Source organism: Anolis carolinensis, chromosome 1 (genome assembly GCF_035594765.1).
Source record: "Anolis carolinensis isolate JA03-04 chromosome 1, rAnoCar3.1.pri, whole genome shotgun sequence".
NCBI lineage: Eukaryota > Metazoa > Chordata > Lepidosauria > Squamata > Dactyloidae > Anolis > Anolis carolinensis.
Window position 1 is genome coordinate 59,930,633 of NC_085841.1, and position 19,307 is coordinate 59,949,939.

Below are 19,307 nucleotides of genomic sequence, written 5' to 3' on the forward strand. Positions count from 1 at the left end.
TGTTGCCTTGGAGTGTGTTGGAGTCTCCTTTTCTAGATTTTTTAAAGTAGAGATGGGATGACCATCTGGGGATTGGACTGGATAGCCCTTGTGATCTCTTGCAACCCAACAGTTCTATGAAAATTTGTCTAAATATGGTAGAAACCTTCAACTGTACTGCAATATGCCCTAATAACCTCTTGATTGTCCACCCATACATATAGGCGAGGTTGCTGTTAGTATATAAGTGAAGTTACCGGATATGTGCTGGAGTGGTCCCACAGCAGCCACCAACTATATTCACCAAGCCATCTAATGCAAAAGTCTGCAAATGAAAAAAAAATCACCTTTTAGATACCAGTTAAAGGGAGAAGGATTTAATGTTTACTAAAGGGGGAAAAAACAGGATGTTACATTGTTTCATGTATTACTATGGGGTATTAAAATAATTAAAATGAAATTTGATTCATTATGGATACTTGCTATGGGCACACTCACTGCCTTTTTCAGTAAAACTGGAAATCATCACTGTTGCAATGGTCGTACAACAAGATGCCTGTTCACTTCATTCTCAAGCATCTTTGACTCTTAAAACGCCTTTGAACAGGGCAAGTGCGGAGGAGGGTTAAAGCAATTATAAATTATAATGAATCACACATAGAAATAAGAATGCAGTAAATTTATCCAAAACAGCCATTTTGAAGCTTGAAACTCCGCCCTCCAAGAAACACAGGTTACAATGGGGATGAGCCCTAAGCATTTTGACATAGTTTCTGGAGACAGGAAATGCTTACTTTGGTAGTAATTGACACAGATATACTTTTTTACAACGATTTTGTGGTTAGAGACAATATTTGTGCATAATGAGATTTTCCCCATGGGGAGAGCAGCCTTAATAATAACTGACTTCCTTCCCCAGCCTGAACGTAAGACTGATTTTAAGTGGTTTCAATTGAAGCACAAGCCATTCCATGTTCTTTGCTTCTCTCTTTAGTTTGTATTGCTAAGAACTGCTGTTTTTGAGTTTTCATTCATTCCTTTTCCCTCTTTTGTTTGATTCTGTATTTCCAAACTAACTTGTACAATGGTGAGAAACCTAATTCGTGTAACAGGAAATGAAAACTGAGATAGTGTCATGGAATCTTCAAACAACCACTAGCTGAGATGAAGGCGAATGAAGCTGCCTATGTGTGTGTGTATGTGTATGTGTATGTGTATGTGTGTGTGTATATATATATATATATATATATATATATATATATATATATATATATATATATATTAAATACTCCTATCTTTAATCAGCCACATATTTAAAATGTGTGTGTGAAAGAAGCACTTAAGCCTGTCTTAAATTCTTACATCACTCTTCCTTCTTCCAAAAACAGATAAAAGTGTTAGGATAAAAGCCCAATTATTAAAACAGCATCTCCCTCCTATAGTTACTGAAAGCTTGAGTTCCTCCCCTCAAATAATAGATCTGGGTTCTGTACCAAGATAGAAATTAAATTAAACAGCAATAAATTAATAAACAAATAAATAAATAAAGCCATTTCCTTCACAAGTATCTATTTTATATCACTTACGAAGCCCTGTCTTATAAGTAACCACAGAGCTATATCATAAAATGCTGCTACAAGTTGGTTGACTGTGATTCAAATGGGAAACTTTTTCACATGTTACATTTTCATATCATTTTCACACCTTCCCTGTGATTGATATTGGTAATCTTGGATATCTGAAGCATCTATTAGAAAAAAAAGAGATTGAATCCCTATGCAGAATTACCTGGAAAAAAAGTCCCAGTGCATTTAAGAAACAGGGCAGCCTTCTGTATATGAACTACAAAAGATTCACTAGGATTTACTTTCAGTTAAGTAAATATCAGATGGCTCTCTAATTTAGACTTTTAGAAAACTGAAACAAAAATACAATATTTCCAAAAATGTATATGTACATAAATTAGATTTTCCCACACACCAGGAGCAATATTATATGCCATACCTTAAGGTGTTTGGCAGTCACTTCAGGTGTTTCATCATAACCACCAAAAGTGTTTGGAAGACCTAGAGAAATATTATAATACATTTAACTCAATTATAATCTATACATGAACATACTCTTATTAAAGTTACAATTTTAGTCAAACACCATTTATAAATTTGCTATATACAACATGTAGCAAAATTTCCGTACATATGGATCCTTCATATGCATAACCCTTAGTAAGTTTTTTTTAATTCTAAGAAGGATAGTAATTTGCTTTGAAACAATTTTAAAGCATCACTGCAGCAACATTATTCTTTGGTTAGTTTTTTTTAAATAGACTTTCCTAGGCAATCACTTAGCTTTAAAATATTTACTTTTCAATATTATCCATAGGTCTCTATCTTATTTTTGAAAACAAATTTGTTTATGTATTCAATAAAACCTCAACCAAAACATTAACACCCTGTAGTGTAGAAACAATTGTTGCACTTTTTAAGTGACCAGAATTAGTTTCAATGTGGTTGACAGATTCATTCACAAGCTGGACATCTTCTTCCACAAATATGGAGTGGAAATGTTTACATTTTATTTTTTATATTTCCATCTTACTACTTAAAATTAGAAGCATTCTAACTGTATAGGGAGGCATCACCAGAGCTGGCAAAATTTACTTTCTTTGGGAACATAAATCATTGTGTTGACAGTAACAAACTGTTCTGAGGATGAGAACAAGAATATGTCCAAAAACTACACCGCTGTAAAAGATTCTATGCCAGGCTTTGCATAGGTGGTAAACCCATTTATAAGAATTGCAAAGACCATTGAGAACTCACATTTATTATGATGTATTGATGTATAAGAACATGGATCAGTTATTTAGAAAAGGGATAATATGAATGCAAGGACAGAAGAGCAGTCCCATCTCTTCCACTGTAAATTGCCCATAGTACCTTATATTCAAAGATGATATAAATAATGTGGCCAGCTTCAGTACCTGATGGATTGTCCAGAAATATTTAGCAATTATATAGGCATCTTTCATTCTTCGTATAAATGATATGAGATGTATAAAAATTATCAAGAGAAGCCATAACAGTAGTTTTACTCTCTTCCACAGAATTCCCACATATGATGGTATTATAATCCAACATTTTTGGATGTTTTTGTATAGCACTGTTTGCATAATGATTATATTGACTATTAAATTATATCAAACACACAAAGGATAATGTTTAAATATATATGCTGTGGTTGATAATACATATGACTTGTACTGATACAGAAAGGTTAGATTTATATTACCTGCATTGGGATAGCAAATGATGTAGGCAGTTGTACACTTCCCAATAGTTTCAATGAAAGGTCTCATTTCCAGTGCTCCCAAAGCACAATTTAATCCAATGCTAGAAAACCAAAACACAAACAGAATATTTCGGATGTTTACTGCTATGTAAACAACAACAAAAAATAATTGACTGCAAATATTAGTATGTCAGCCTGATGTAGGCAACATATTTAAGAAACACGAACACATACTTTTCAGCCAATGACATAGCTATCTTGCTGAAGCTAAAGACAACATTACCTAAACTGATATAATCTTGGGATTCCAGGGAAAGTGGGATATACATATACTACACAAATAACCAGTACTGAGATCATATATAATGTGAGCTAGATGTACAAAAATTGAATACATGGATAAGTATATACAGTTATTCAGAAAAGGTACAATATGTACACAAGGGGGGAATGGCAGTTAGATGAAACCATTGCCAGTTCTTCATGTATGTGACCCTCTGAAAAGATGATACTCTCTTTCAAGTGAAGGTTCCTCATTTGATTAAGGATCCTGAAAAATCTGGGTTCCCCCACACTCACAGAATGATCAAAGAGAAACTATTTGTATTCTCATGCTCTTCACATTCTCAAATGAACTTGTTTACAAACATCTGAATGCCTGACATTGAAAGAAACCAGGCAAAAAGAATATACTATAATCTAGGTTAGGGAGGAAAAGTAGAGAATTGTGCGGAAACTGAAAAAAAAAACCCTTCCAAAATCAATTCCCTGCTCTTTAAAATGTTTTTAGGCAAGACAAACTTGAGAATGCATCTGCCTAGAGCTAGCATTAACAGTGTGGAATTGAATTATCTGCCTCAGTTCTTATGCAGGAAAGGTTTCTCTTCTGTGAATAAAGAACATCCAGCAATGTTCAAGAAATTATTAGTGAGAAAATATCAATACCAAACATGGGAAAGAAATCAGACCTTAATCTCAGGGGTAGGACATCAGAGGTAGCAGTGGGAGGAGGGAAGAGCAGTGGGAAGATTTTGCAGTAACCACTCTTATAGTAGTGAACTTAATAAGGAATTCCAAGAATGTGTGGCAAGCCTAACTATAGACAAGACTGCAGTCCTCATTAAGTCCCGAGCTGCCAAGACTGCTGCTGTAGAGCAACTCTCACTGCCCTTGCCTTCCTCCCACCATCACCATCATGCCCACCTGCCCTGGCCCTCTCTTCCCCATCACACTCTTGGTCTGCTCCAAAAACCAGTGCAAAGCCGGACTCCTTCCTCTCACTCACTCCATCCCATTCCATCACTTTCTCTTCCCTCCTTCCACTCCCCCATTCAATCCCTTTTGTCTCGCACCCAATCCAGAGAACAAGCAAAACAATGCATATGTAGCCTGGCCCACTTTGATATCTTCCCACACAGCACTGGTGTTATCAAAGTTTCTCTTTAAAAAGGCAGCAGAGGAGGCAGAAGCAAATGCAGCAATCTGCAAGTAATTAAATCTAAGAATGCTTACACAGCAAATGTGAAATAGCTGTATAAAGAAAGATATTGCTTGACTCTTTTTCCCAAAGAAAAGAATCAACAATACAATATAACTTATTATAAGTGTATATAATCTAAGTCAACAATCCCTAACACACTTTCCTGAGAACAAGCATCTAGGAATTTAATGGGAATTACATCTGAATAAACAATTGTGTCAAAGATAATAAAGTATTTTTAACACAAATTCTTATAAAAACTGCGAGTAGCTAGCTATACACACAAACACACACACACAGTCAAAGGTCAGACGCCAGCCAAATAGACAAATATAGTTTATTCAAAAATAACTCAAAAAAGCTCAGCACAAAGTCCAGAGAGCTCACAACACTTTAACTTCAGTGTGATTAAACAGTTCAGAGCAAAGAAATCTCAAAAACGCAAACCGGAATATAATCCGGATTATCCGGAGATATAATCCGGATTAAAACCAAAGCGCTTGAAAACAGCTCAAAATTGCAAGGCAGAGTCAAAACGGCAAAACAAACCAGGGGAAGAAATCCCAAAGGCCCAAAACCTCCCCAAAACCCCAAGAGTACAGCAGAAAGCCCAAAACTAAAAAGAAAACTAAAAAGAAAGCTTGCTATCTACCTAGCAACATGCACGTCTGACTCCTTCGCCACCCCGGGCGCTGGTGTTGCCGGCCCCGGCGTGACGAAGGAGCCGAGGCACGGGTGGGCAGGTGGGTGAACGAATGAGCTTTCTTCCTTTGGCGAAGGCTTGGAGCCAGGGAAGCGGGAGTTGCTTCCCTGGCTCCAGGCCTCCGCCAAAGGGAGGGAGAGCCCCTTCATTCCGCGGGTGCTTCCTTCAAGCACCCGCCGAACGAAGGAGCTTTGTTCCTTTGGCGAAGGTTTGTAGCCAGGGAAGCAGGAGTCGCTTCCCTGGCTCCAAGCCTCCGCCAAAGGGAGGGAGAGCCCCTTCATTCCGTGGGTGCTTCCTTCAAGCACCCGCCGAACAAAGGAGCTTTCTTCCTTTGGCGAAGGCTTGGAGCCAGGGAAGCAGGAGTCGCTTCACTGGCTCCAAGCCTCCGCCCAAGTGAAGGAGAGCCCCTTCGTTCCACGGCTGCTCCCAACCACGGGGAGGCCTCTCCATGGGGACGAGGGCTGGATCAGGAGGTGCTGCAAGCGCCTCCCGATCCAGCCTTCGTCCCCACGGAGAGGCCTCCCCGCGGTTGGGACGAGGGCTGGATCGGGAGGTACTTGCAGCGCCTCCCGATCTAGCCTTCGTCCCCACGGAGAGGCCTCCCCGTGGTTGGGACGAGGGCTGGATCGGGAGGTGCTTGCAGCGCCTCCCGATCCAGCCTGCGTCCCAACAGAGAGGAAGCCTGGTAATCCGAGTTATCTGGTTGACCGAGTTGAGGTCCGCCTGTTTAACTCGGACTACCGGGGTTCTACTGTAGTAATAACAATGCAGTCCAAACAGAAAACCTACACAGTTCCAGTCCTCCGTCGTAGAATAACCCGGATCAGACTTACATTGGTTGCAAAGTCCCAAGCCAGTCTTCGGAGTCAAATACAGGAAACCCAATGGCGCCCAACAACACCTTGCCACACGCAAGGAACAATGGCCAAACCCCCCCCCCCAATTTATTTAGGTTTCCTTGGGCGTCCAAACAACCAACGCCTTAGGATCAGGTGTCCCAAGTGCCTCATCAGAATCTGAGCTCCAAACAGCCAACGCCTTAGGATCAGGTGTCCCAAGTGCCTCATCAGAATCTGAGCTCCAAACAGCCAACGCCTTAGGATCAGGCGTCCCAAGTTCCTCATCAGAGTCAAAATCACTGTGCCTACACCCAACCCTGTCCACACATGTGGAATTGCCCTCATTCCTCCAGGCAGACCATGTGGGGTCTGCTTCTGAAGAAACCCAAGCCTCTCCTGCGTCCTCAGCATCCATGGGCCCAGTTTCCTCCCCAAGATCCTCCGGAGCCCGTGCCCAGTCTATGCCAACCCCTTCTGCCACCACCGGGTCCTCAACAGTCATTTCCACCTCAGGATTCCCTTCCAACTCCCCAAATAAATCCTCATCTGAAGATTCCTCATCTATCTCCCTGACTCTCTTCCTATGTAAATCTTCCAGCGAGCCCTCCTCGCAAGGATTCTTCCTTCCCCTCCTGATCCTACCATTATCACTCACAGCCTCAGAAGACTCATTCACAACACACATACCATCTCTTTCTCTCACCAACACATGAAATGAAATCCAAAGTTGTGCATCAAATGTACATTGAGTTTATTTTTCTCTATTACGTGTTGTTTTTGTGATGAGGCTAATGAAATAATTAACGCATTTATGCACTGATATCAATTAGAACTCCAACTTGACATCCCCAGCACCATGGCATGCTTATGAGCAGAACACCTTGGCAATTACTGGGTAGATGTGCATACGGCTTCCATATTTTTTGACATTCTAACGGTCCTAGGACTGCCGGGGATTTTCTTTTCAGTGTGGATCCAGTTGCCAGAACGCTATAGTAAAATTGTTTTCTACTCTGGTATAGATGCATTCTGACCGAGCATGAAGCATGCACAGAACTCTTTGCATTGTTATCACAGAATAGTTGTTCTGATAATACACTTGAACAACAAAGCCCCAATATTCACCGGTCCAACTCATGATGGTACTGAAAATGACAGGGCCTAACCTACTCCTGAATTACACCTGCCCCACCTCTCTACCCCTACTACAGCCTCCTCAAACTATGGGAGATTTCTATTCCCCAACCTGTATTATCTTGCTGATAAGTCTAGCAGATTGTCTTGAGGAAAGACAAACTAGAATTGCATGCATAAAGGATCAATTCTCTCTACTTTCCTGTAGTTGTGTATATAGATAGCCTCAACAGAAAGGATATATCAAGGAGCATGCCATGACAAAGAGGAAAATAAGACTGACGCTTTCTTATAAATCAATTACTGAAGAAATACTAGAGCCAAGATAAGGATAGCTACCTTGTCAAAATATACAGAAATAGATTTCAGCCTATGCTGTTATCTAGGCTGATTTATAAGCTTCCTCCACTGCTTCCTCCCCACATTCCAGGCTTATTGTCACTCTAAGTTTCTATCTTTTTCTTTATTTCTTTTCAACACCCCATCTGTCTCTGTCACACACTCCAAGTCTCATGCTTAATTTCTCCAGAGCTATATGTGGAAGGTGACAATAAATGACTAGAATTATAGTATTATTGTTGGTGTGATGGGCATTCAAGTCATTTCCAACTTATGGAGACCTTATGGGGAACCTCTCTTGACAATATTTGCTTGAATTTCTTTACCTTTTCCAGAGGCTGAAAAAATAGTTTAACTTTCCCAAGACTCCTCAAGTCTTTCCTGCTCCTCTTGTCTGGAGATGTATTTAACATCTAGGGTTTTCGCATTAGGGCAAAACTTCATGATGCATATGCAGACTACAGAATCCATATAATCTCCTTCTGATTAGTTATGCAGTCAAATAATAATAATAATAATAATAATAATAATATAATAATAATAATAATAATAATAATAATAACAACAACAACAATAACTTTATTTTTGTATCCTGCCTCCATCTCCCCGAAGGGATTCGGGGCGGCTAACACAGGGCCAAGCCCAAACAATTACAGTAAAACAACATTAAATATAAACAAGGCACATGACCGCATCCAATAAAATGCCTATATAATAACTGAGTAAAACAAAACAAAGTGACAATGGCATAATAAAACAAAGTATAAAAAACAGTACAAAGTTTAAAACGAAGGCGAGCTGGGCCAAAATGTAAAAATTGTAAAACCTGTGGGTAAGGTAGATAAAGTGCTGAATGTAGTGAGATCTAGTGAGAAATACAGAAAATGGGGAATGTGATGCATACCATACACATTTAAACCTGGCAGCCAGAGGATTCTTTGATGTAGTCCAAAGAAAGGCCTTTTCGCTTTAACTACTATGGCAATTTTCTATGGATACCATAGAGAACTAGAGCTCCATGACTAGAAATAATGTTAGGTAAAGTCAAAGGCAGTTGGACAAAAAACGAAGAAGACACCCAGGTAGATTCACTCAATAAAGGAACCCACAAATCTGAATGTTCAAGACCTAAGTAGTGACAAACTGCATTCATTTTAGTGTCAATGAGCTCCAAAATTTCCCTGAGCAAAAGAGTGCATCTGCTTAAGGAGGCCTTCCATCATCTCTGTTCCTCTGACAATGTCCAGTTATGTTAGACTGGAGGATGGACAATCACAAATAAAAATGCATGGTCAACACTGTGAAAAATTCAAAATTTCTGAATCTATCTTAGAAAAACTAGAAATATATAAATTCTACAACTTAATCATTAGCAGATTCTGGAATATGTTATCTCACCAGAGAGGTTCACTGTGAGATGTACTGATGACAAATGCTTCCCCAGTCTGACCAGAGAGAGTACGCCCACTTTTATCGACAATGGTTCCAGACACCTAAAGAATGCAAGGGTAGTGGAAAGAAAGGAAAAATCACAAGTTGAGAAGTCTACAAACAGCAGAAGTTAAATTGAAGCAAACAATGCCTAATTAAAATTCAGAAGAGGCATCCACTGCGCTGACCGTTCTGTGCAGCCACCTCTGAAAAACATTTGTCTGGTCACAAAGTAAAAAAAAAATGTTATCTCTCTTCTTCTATCAAAAGGTAAAACAAGGGGAAGGAGGGAAACTTTTAAAATATATATATACTCTTTGGGAATCTGAACAATATGTAGAGACCATCACAGAAACACTAATGAAGCACTAAATCATATTTTTCCACTTTTTAAAGAGAATACAGTTGTCACTTCATATTTGCAATTTTTACTTCTGCAGATTTTATTCAGATTTGTTTAAAATGTTCTTTCTAGGTCTCTCCAGGTCCCTGGTGTGATTCTATGGTCAACTTCCCCCAGTCATACCGTACTGGAAGTTCTAGAGATTTCTAGTGAGAACATTTCTAGGAATCTCGAGGTCCCCCAGTGCGATTCTATGGTTAACTTCCAATGGAATCCAATGAGAGTCATGCTGGAAGACCTACAGTTTTCTAGAGAAGTGTTCTCTCGGGTTTAAAAAAGTGGTTTCACGTGGGTCCTGCGCCTCAAAACTTCAGCAAACGTGGAAGGCCATTTCTACTTATGGATTATCTTAATTGGAAGGAAGAGATGGCTCCTCCTCTTCCTCATCCTCATCTCCTTCAGTCTACAATTTGGCATTTTGGGAATCTCATTTTGACGTTCTTTTGCTTTAGCATTATTTTTTCACCATTCTATATAAATGGAGCCTGACTGATGTAATATTCTCAGCACTCTAAGAGGATTGCCATGGAAACAAATAGCATATTACACAACCAGGATTAACAACAAAATTAACTGCAAAACACAAGCCTTTTAATTAATTCCAAAGTTCTGGTCCATCAATGGAATTTCTTCATGTTCCAATCAGATCAAAAACCAACACAAACAAAACTGAGTTCTCTTTTTGCTGATGTTTTTCCTAACATGCTGGTTTCAATAAAAACTCACATGAGTATATCTAATGAACAAAAGCCATAAATTAAAGGGTATCATCATGTAGGCATTTGAGCACTTGGCTATGCTTATGGAAAGAAAGATTTTATCACAACTTGGCCATGGAACCCACTAAGTAACCCTGAACAAATTATTGCCACACAGCACCAGAAAACTCAATGATAGGATCACCTTAGGGTCACCGTAAGTCAGAAACAACTTGAAGCCACACAAACATTTGGGATTATAACTAGAACAAGTTAATAATAAAAATAACAACACCAAGTTAAGACTGATACCAAATAATAATAATAATAATTAATAATAATAATAATAATAATAATAATAATAAAAGCCAAAATTGAAAATTCGACAGATCCCAAATGTAGACTCTGCAAGGAAGCAGATGAAACAATAGATCACATCCTCAGCGGCTGCAAGAAGATCACACAGACAGACTACAAGCAGAGGCATAACACCGTTGCTCAGATGATTCATTGGAACTTGTGCCACAAATACCATCTGCCTGTGACAAAGAACTGGTGGGATCACAAGCCAGAAAAAGTTACAGAGAATGAACATGTCAAGCTACTCTGAGACTTCTGAATTCAGACAGACAGGGTTTTGGAGCACAATACTCCTGACCTCATGATCGTGTTAAAAAACAAAGTATGGATTGTCGATGTTGCAATCCCAAGGGACAGCAGGATTGAAGAAAAACAACTTGAAAAGCTGACACGATATGAGGACTTAAAGATCGAATTGCAAAGCCTCTGGCACAAGCCAGTGATTGGCACACTGGGTGCAGTGCCTAAAGACCTTGGCCTGCACTTAAACTCAATCGGCGCTGACAAAATTACTATCTGCCAGGTGCAGAAGGCGACCTTACTGGGATCTGCATGCATTATTCGCCGATACATCACACAGTCCTAGACACTTGGGAAGTGTCCAACGTGTGATCCAGTACAACAGCCAGCAGAGTGTCTGCTGTGGACTAATCTTGTTGTGTTTCAAATAATAATACAGTAGAGTCTCATTTATCCAAGCATTGCTTATCCAAGCCTCTGGATTATCCAAGCCATTTTTGTAGTCAATGTTTTCAATATATCATGATATTTTGGTGCTAAATTCGTAAATACAGTAATTACAACATAACATTACTGCGTATTGAACTACTTTTTCTGTCAAATTTGTTGTATAACATGATCTTTTGGTGCTTAATTTGTAAAATCATAACCTAATTTGATGTTTAATAGGCTTTTCCTTAATCCCTCCTTATTGTCCAAGATATTCACTTATCCAAGCTTCTGCCGGCCCGTTTAGCTTAGATAAGTGAGACTCTACTGTAATAATAATAAAGACTCTGGCACAGGCCAGTCAAGGTGGTCCCAGTGGTGATCGACACACTGGGTGCAGTGCCTAAAGACCTTGGCCTGCACTTAAACACAATCGGTGCTAACAAAATTACCACCTGCCAGATGGAGAAGGCCACCTTACTGGGATCTGTACGCATTATTCACCGATACATCACAGAGTCCTAGAAACTTGGGAAGTGTCCAACGTGTGATCCAAAACAACAGCCAGCAGAGTGTCTGCTGTGGACTCATCTTGTTGTGTTTCTAATAATAATAATAACAATAATAATAATAATAATAATAATAATAATAATAATAATAATAAACATTGACAAAATTACGATCTGTCAACTGCAAAAAGCCACCTTACTGGGATCTCCGCACATCATTCATCACACAGTCCTAAACACTTGGGAAGTGTTCGACTTGTGATTCTGTGATACGAAATCCAACATATATATCTCCGTTGCTGTGTCATACTCTGTCTTTGTGTTAACAACAACAACAACAACAACAACAACAACAACAACAAGTTAAGAGTGATACCAAATGTTACATACGTATTACTTCAGCCATATACCTAATAATAGCTAACCCATGCATCACTGACCCTGCCACCAGAAGAAAATATGGGAGGCTTTTGTGCCAGGCACAAGATCATGCGTGTTATTTCATGTGTATCCCATAGGATCCTGTGACAATACAGTAGAGTCTCACTTATCCAACACTCGCTTATCCAACGTTCTGGATTATCCAACGCATTTTTGTAGTCAATGTTTTCAATACATCGTGATATTTTGGTGCTAAATTTGTAAATACAGTAATTACTACATAGCATTACTGCGTATTGAACTACTTTTTCTGTCAAATTTGTTGTATAACATGATGTTTTGGTGCTTAATTTGTAAAATCATAACCTAATTTGATGTTTAATAGGTTTTTCCTTAATCCCTCCTTATTATCCAACATATTCGCTTATCCAACGTTCTGCCGGCCCATTTATGTTGGATAAGTGAGACTCTACTGTATTTTCCTCCACAGTCAGCTGCCTTCAAAGCAGGATGCACTCCAATGAATATAGCCCAACACAACTAGAACTCATCTGCACTTAATCAACAGCACCCTCATGCAAGCCGCTTTCCCTATGTATGCAAGCTGCTCCTAGCAGGAGCACAGGGTAACATATGGAGTCATAAGGGAGAGTTGTAAACATAATGCCAGTGGTAAACCACAGGAGAGCTTTAGTAGTTCCTGAACAGCCCAGCAGAGTCAGAGCATGGTGGAAGAATACGCACAAAAGACACACAGAATCCAGTGACTATGTAGAACTTTACACTATGGATAATAATACTATTTTCATTGTGCTTGCCCACAATGCTCTGCCTCATGCACAGAGGAAGAATTGTTGAAAGGTACAGACAATGCAGTCACTGTTGCCTGTTTTTGGTCTAAAATTATTTAGCCGCTTGTGCTTCCTGTATTTTATCAGTTTCATACTTATTTATGCAATGCTTTTGACATGAAATAAATAGAAATAGTATTTCTATTTTTAGCCTGGTCAGGAGATACTGCATTTTAAACATTAAGTACTGGTATATTTAGTAAGGAAAAAGATAATACAGTTGATGAAATCACCGCTTCCCCTCTCCAACATTAAGACTTGTTACGAAATGCCACCACAAAGAAGATCTTATGTCCAGTGGCAATTTGCAAGTCTCCAACCTGGAGGCCCAGGTTTCTGCAGTGACCAGAAGTGCTTTTGTATGTTAAAAACTTAGACATCAACTGTCCCTGTTCCTTGCGATGCCAGATCTGGCCACGGTACATGCCTTAGTTATATCCTGTTTGGATTACTGTAATGCACTCTACATGGGGCTAGCTTCAAAGAGTGTTCGGAAACAGCTGGTCCAAAGAGCTAAAAGAAGGAGATTTTTAAGATCAAGTCAGACGGGGCTGAATAGGTTTTTAATTGGTTTAAGGGTTTTAACTGTTTATTTTTAATACTGTTATTATTTAATTTAATTTTAATGTTTGTATATATTTAGGTTTTATACTGTATTGTACTGGTTTTATTGTGAACCACTTTGAGTCTCTTTTAGAGAGAAAAAACAGAACACAAATACTACTACTACTACTACTACTACTACTACTACTACTAATAATAATAATAATAATAATAGCCATTTATATAATTTAGTATAAGGACAGTATCATTAACAGACCACCCTCAGTCAATGTGAAAGGCTGCATGGAGACAAATGCTGGAAACACCTCATTCAAACTTCAGGAAAAAAATTATTACACTTTGTAGATTCTTATGCCAACATGCCCAGCACTTATCCAACCTAACAGATTCCTAGCCCTTCTTGTCTGCCATTGTCATGATAGTGTTTTAAAATATGCATTTGGAAACTTAAGAAAAGTACCTTGAAAAGAGATAGCTGGGAAGTAGGTAATGTACAACACATAGTTGTCTGTTGTACTCCAATCAATCATGTTAGGTAAGTGAGAAATCAAAAATGAACTTCTAACAATTGGCAAACCCTAGTGTTCAGAGGGAACGACTAACAAACAAACACATTGCAAAATTGTTCGTATTTCATAAAAACTCTTGCTTCTTAACAAGTGGCTAGTACAAGGAGTCAAGACAAAACATGATAGGTGCCTGTGTCCACAGATGAAACAACGTGTTGAACTACTACAGTTGTACGGAATCCAACTTTCTTTAACTTAAATTGATTGAGGTGAGCAAAGCTGAAAGTTCTACAGTTGTGCCTCAGCAAAAGGAAGGTAAAGTGTTGATATAAGATAGGTAAAGCTCTCCCTATGTACGTATCTTAAATTATGTATTGTTCTTTCAACTGTAGTCATTTTTGTTACATATGAGGAAAGTATATACCATTTCCATTACATTATTACAAATATTTCAACAAAATAATCTCCATATAAAGCTTGAAGTCTTTGAACACCACATTTAAATCAAACATGCTACATCTGGTGACATTATTTAAACCACCAGAAAATGATCTAGTTCAAGTGCATAAGCTAAACAGAAGCATTGAGGCCTCAGTCACAGAAACTGTAAATTTATCATACTCACAAATAACGGTCTGGGCTCATACTCTTCTTCAAACAAATTCTGGAGAGCAAAGAGAGCAGCCTGTGCAGTAAAAAATGTCACAAACTATTAGCATTTTAGTTTCATCCCATTTTGCAGTTGTCAAAGTCCTTCACATAATTTGACAGAGGCCTTTTAATGCAGGAGAGAAATAAAAATACAAAAAAAACTCCCCCCGCCCCCTACCCCTAGAGAAGGCTCAATTTCCCCCAAATCAAATTAGCTACAGAGGATCACAATGGAACCAAAGGCTCTATAATTGCAGTGAGAAAAGCTGCTCTACTAGAAATCTGCAAAGAAATGCAGGTCAAAGTTATGAGCCTGTTTGAAAACCAACTTTTATAAAATGCAAAACAATGAATTGCTTTGAACTCTTTACATCTCTGTGTACAACACATAAAAAGTTGGCAGTTGGCACCCAAAACAAATGAGCTCTGAACAGGATCATCCAGGAGTCCAGATGCCCCAGAAGCACCACACACTCCGTCACCAACACGTAGCAATGTTGGGGCAAAATCCAGATGGTCTGGTTGGGCTTCTTCACCCACTTTAGCCTTGCTGGACCATCACCTTACTGTCTGTGTCATTGCTATCACTCCCAAATGGACATGGAGCTCTGCAAAAGCTCCTGACCATCGAAGACGTTCTGTACTGATATCAACAGAGATGCCAGTGCAACCAAGAAGGAGAAGGAGGCAATCTGACTCAGACCTGATCCTGTTGTCCACACTGTGCCAAAGTCACAGTGTTGCTCTCACATTTTAGTAACACTTCTTAACACAGTTTTTTGTAATGCAGCGCTAAACGTAGTTTCCACTGTGACAAGCACCAGAAGTTCAGGAATGTAATGAAGACAGCCAAGAGCAAATATATAGCAAGGACAGGCTTTTAAACCTCAAGGTGATATTCGGGTCTCAAAACAAAAGGTGGTAGAAACTCTCTCCCATCTTTATGTAATATTTATGCAAAAGGCTCAGGTCTGGGGCTGCCTCCCATCCTGCTGCTATTATAGATTGAGCATTCCATATCGGTATTCCAAAATCCAAAATCCTCCAAAATCCAATGTTTTCCACACAGGTTAATGGGATAGTGACACCTTAGCTTTCTGATAATTAAATGTACCCAAACTTTGTTTCATGCATAAAATAATTAAAATATTGTATGAAATTATCTTCATGCTATGTATGATGCATATGAAATATGAGCGAATTTTGTGTTGAGACTTCAGTCCCTTTCCGATGATATCTTAGCATGTACATATATGCAAATATAAGTACTGTATTCCAGTTTTTTAAAATCTAAAATTCAAAACACTTCTGATCCTAAGCATTTTGGACAAGTGATACTCAACCTATATCATCACCACTGTATCTTTTAAGCTTTCCTTATTCCCAATATTCTTTGTATAATGCAAGGGGAATTTTTCAAACCCTAGGATATATACCCCCAGACCCTACCTCCTCAAGGACTCTACAAGTATTACACCCACTTTGAAATTAACTTGTCCAAAACATACTGCATTTTTGTACATGAGACTATGGCATACTATAATCTCATGTACAAGAAATACAGTGTGCTTTGGACTCTTGTCATCTAAAGATACAATTCACAAACTTCCAGTTCACATATGTTGTGTATGTTTGTCTATGTGTGAAAAAAGTCATTACCGGCATTTCTATCACATATTTAGTTTTTGGCTTAGAATTCTTACCTTGGCATTGGCCGTATCAAATATGGTTTCCACTAACATGATATCTACTCCGCCATCTAGAAGTCCTTTGGCTTGTTCTGTGTATGCTTCGACCAACTCATCAAAAGCTGTATTACAAAAAAAAAACAAAAAACAGATTCTCTCATTACATTGAAAAATTCATTCTAATTCCAATGTGAAATGTGGTATTTATGCAACATATGTGTGTGTGTGTGTGTGATGAATCAACTTTGTCTTATAATTTCTGTTAAATGCAACTTATGACATGATACGTTTAGCTGTCCCCAGATAAAGTTGGACTAAACCTACAGAATCTATGAGTTCAAGTCCAACTTCTAGTGACTTAAGTTTGAGTATTAATGTGTTACAGCTTCTTCTAAATTTGCCTGACTACAGACTAGATTTTGTCGCCCACCTCTGAGTTAGTGTCATATAGTGGTTTGAGTGTTAAACTAGGACTAAATGAGATCAGGGTTCAAAAACCCATTCAGCCTTGGAAGGCACTGGGTGACCTTGGGTACAACATGCTCTCTCAATCTCAGACAAAGCCAATGATAACACTCTCCCCATTAATCTTATCAAGTAAATGCATGAGGTGATTTGAAAGCAAAGAACAGCAATCCAACAGATACCACAAGTATTTCTAAATCTGGAAAAACAATTTTACTAGTTGTAGCAAAAACAGAAAATTTATCTCAAAAAGGGTCTTTGGGCTTACCAACTGCACACAATAACAGCATAGTAGTTTACAGTGCAGAATCAGTGTGACAAAGGCAGCAAAAGTAATTATATTTACTAACTAGAAAAAGAATAATTAGCAATACTTACTAACATTCCTATAATCTGGCTTTTCCACTGAAGGAGAAACAGAAAGGGTCTTGTTTGTGGGTCCCATTGCCCCAGCAACGTATTTTTTATGTCCTTTAAACACAAGAGACATAAAAACACAACATTCATATGGCAAACTTTGAATCATAGGATGAATACATCACAAGAGATAAGAAAGAGGACAGGGAATAAGTCCCTATAAAGTGACTTAAAAATTATAGAACAGATAATTGTCTAAGAAAAAGAAATTAACACTAGGAAACAAAGTGTGAGGCAAAGAAGAAAAGACAGAGAACTGAGACAAGTAGTTAATTCAAGAAGGAAACATTTCATAATGTTTGAGAATAGGACAAATATTACAGTGCTTAAAGAAACAAATGCAAGCCAGGCTAATCAACAAACGAAATGGATCCTTGGAATAAAACCTCATTCAAGCCTTCGGAGATTAATCCCTGCAATAGACAGATATGAAATAATGCAACATGATTGGAATGGATACTGGACTAGAATTTGTATCTGTGTGGTTTTAATATTTGTTTTAATGTATTGATATTGATTTCTTAATTTAATTTTATGGATTTTAAGGTATGTGGTTTTTTGTATTTGTATGTTTGTTGGTATGGCATCTAATGGTTGCCAGCTTATAAGCCGCTCTGAATCCCCTTCAGGATGAGATAGAGCGGGGTATAAATGTAGCAAATAAAGAAGTAAATAAATAAATTCAAATACCATTTGTTGATAAGATAGGTTATGATTTTTTTAAAAGAGAGAGAGAGAGAGAGCTTTTTCAGTGGTGGCATTCGGGTTTTGAACAATTCCCAAAACAAATCACAATGTTTTTAAGAGTCAAGTCAAATCATGTTTATTTGTTCAGATATTTACATATATTACTTTCTGTGCTACTTAACAGATTTATGGTCCTCTGTAATATGTAAGTTAATGGTAAGGCTGTTTTTTTTAATGCAGTTGTTATTTGTTTGTTCAATGCCCTAGATTTTTTTCAGAATGACATGTCGGTTAGGTAATCAAGAAAGAAAGAGACTCAAAAAGCAGAAAAGGGAAAAAATGATTTGTGAAGATACATAATTGAGGAAATAATGGGCATAGCATTGTAAGACACACATAAAACCTAGATAAATAAAAGAGGACCAACAGGAATAAAGGACTGGGCAAAATAATGCAATCAGCCCTCCACTTTCATGAGGGTTAGGGGAGTGTGCCCCATGAAAGTGAGAAAACTATTAGTAGAAATGTTCTCTCTAGTATCTTTAGTCCTCTAGAATGATTCTATAGTCAACATTTAGCAGAAAGTGATTGCAGAATCATACTGAAAAGAAGTGTTCTCTCAAGTTTAAAAAAGTACTTGCAATTTTTATTTATAAAGTCATGCTATAATACCATAATCAGAAAATTATCAAATATGTCAGTGCTGAACCCAAATATGGGGAGGAATGACTGGCTACACATGTGGCCTAGGGACAGGAAGAAACCAAGCAAAGCAAATGCCAAGAGGACTCAGTATTGCTGGTCTAGGATCCAGCATAGCAGAAAAATTCTGGCAGCTGTGATTTTGCTCTCACTACAGCATTGCGATGATAGAAGCCTAATGGGCCCAAATGAGCAGGAAGCCTGCATTTTACATACTGATAAATTAGCAAGTCTGATTTGAAGACTTCTAGTAAAAACTGAAAATCTACTCTAGAAAGCTGAGTGGATATGACATGATAAAAGAATATAGCAACTTTGAAAATACTGGAACCAGTATGCTTTTTAAAAATGCTTCTATGCCCTAAGGTGAAAAAGATGGAAGGAGCCTGACCTTAGCAATTACTAGTCCCTTTTACAATATTCCTGGTTTTAAAATAGCAGCACGTTTTTCAAAGCTGCTGAGAGACCACAAATCCTATTTGAAATCATTTTTTCTAGTGAAAGGTTGAAATTTTATATTTCAATATATCTTAAAGCACCACAGTATGAATTCAACC

General features: G+C 38.2%; 1 protein-coding gene across 4 annotated transcripts in view; it reads right to left on the reverse strand.

Moving 5' to 3' along the window:
- mtr (5-methyltetrahydrofolate-homocysteine methyltransferase) overlaps positions 1-19,307 on the reverse strand; it is a 103,595-nt gene that overhangs the window by 69,200 nt on the left and 15,088 nt on the right. For all 4 annotated transcript variants that reach the window (XM_003215846.4, XM_062975240.1, XM_062975241.1 and 1 more), the window contains 7 exons: positions 17,323-17,415; positions 16,495-16,601; positions 14,766-14,825; positions 9,164-9,258; positions 3,271-3,371; positions 1,984-2,045; positions 237-304 (listed from right to left, as the gene is read on the reverse strand). In XM_003215846.4, the coding sequence (XP_003215894.2) occupies positions 237-304; positions 1,984-2,045; positions 3,271-3,371; positions 9,164-9,258; positions 14,766-14,825; positions 16,495-16,601; positions 17,323-17,415 (586 nt within the window). The remainder of the gene's footprint in view (positions 1-236; positions 305-1,983; positions 2,046-3,270; positions 3,372-9,163; positions 9,259-14,765; positions 14,826-16,494; positions 16,602-17,322; positions 17,416-19,307) is intronic.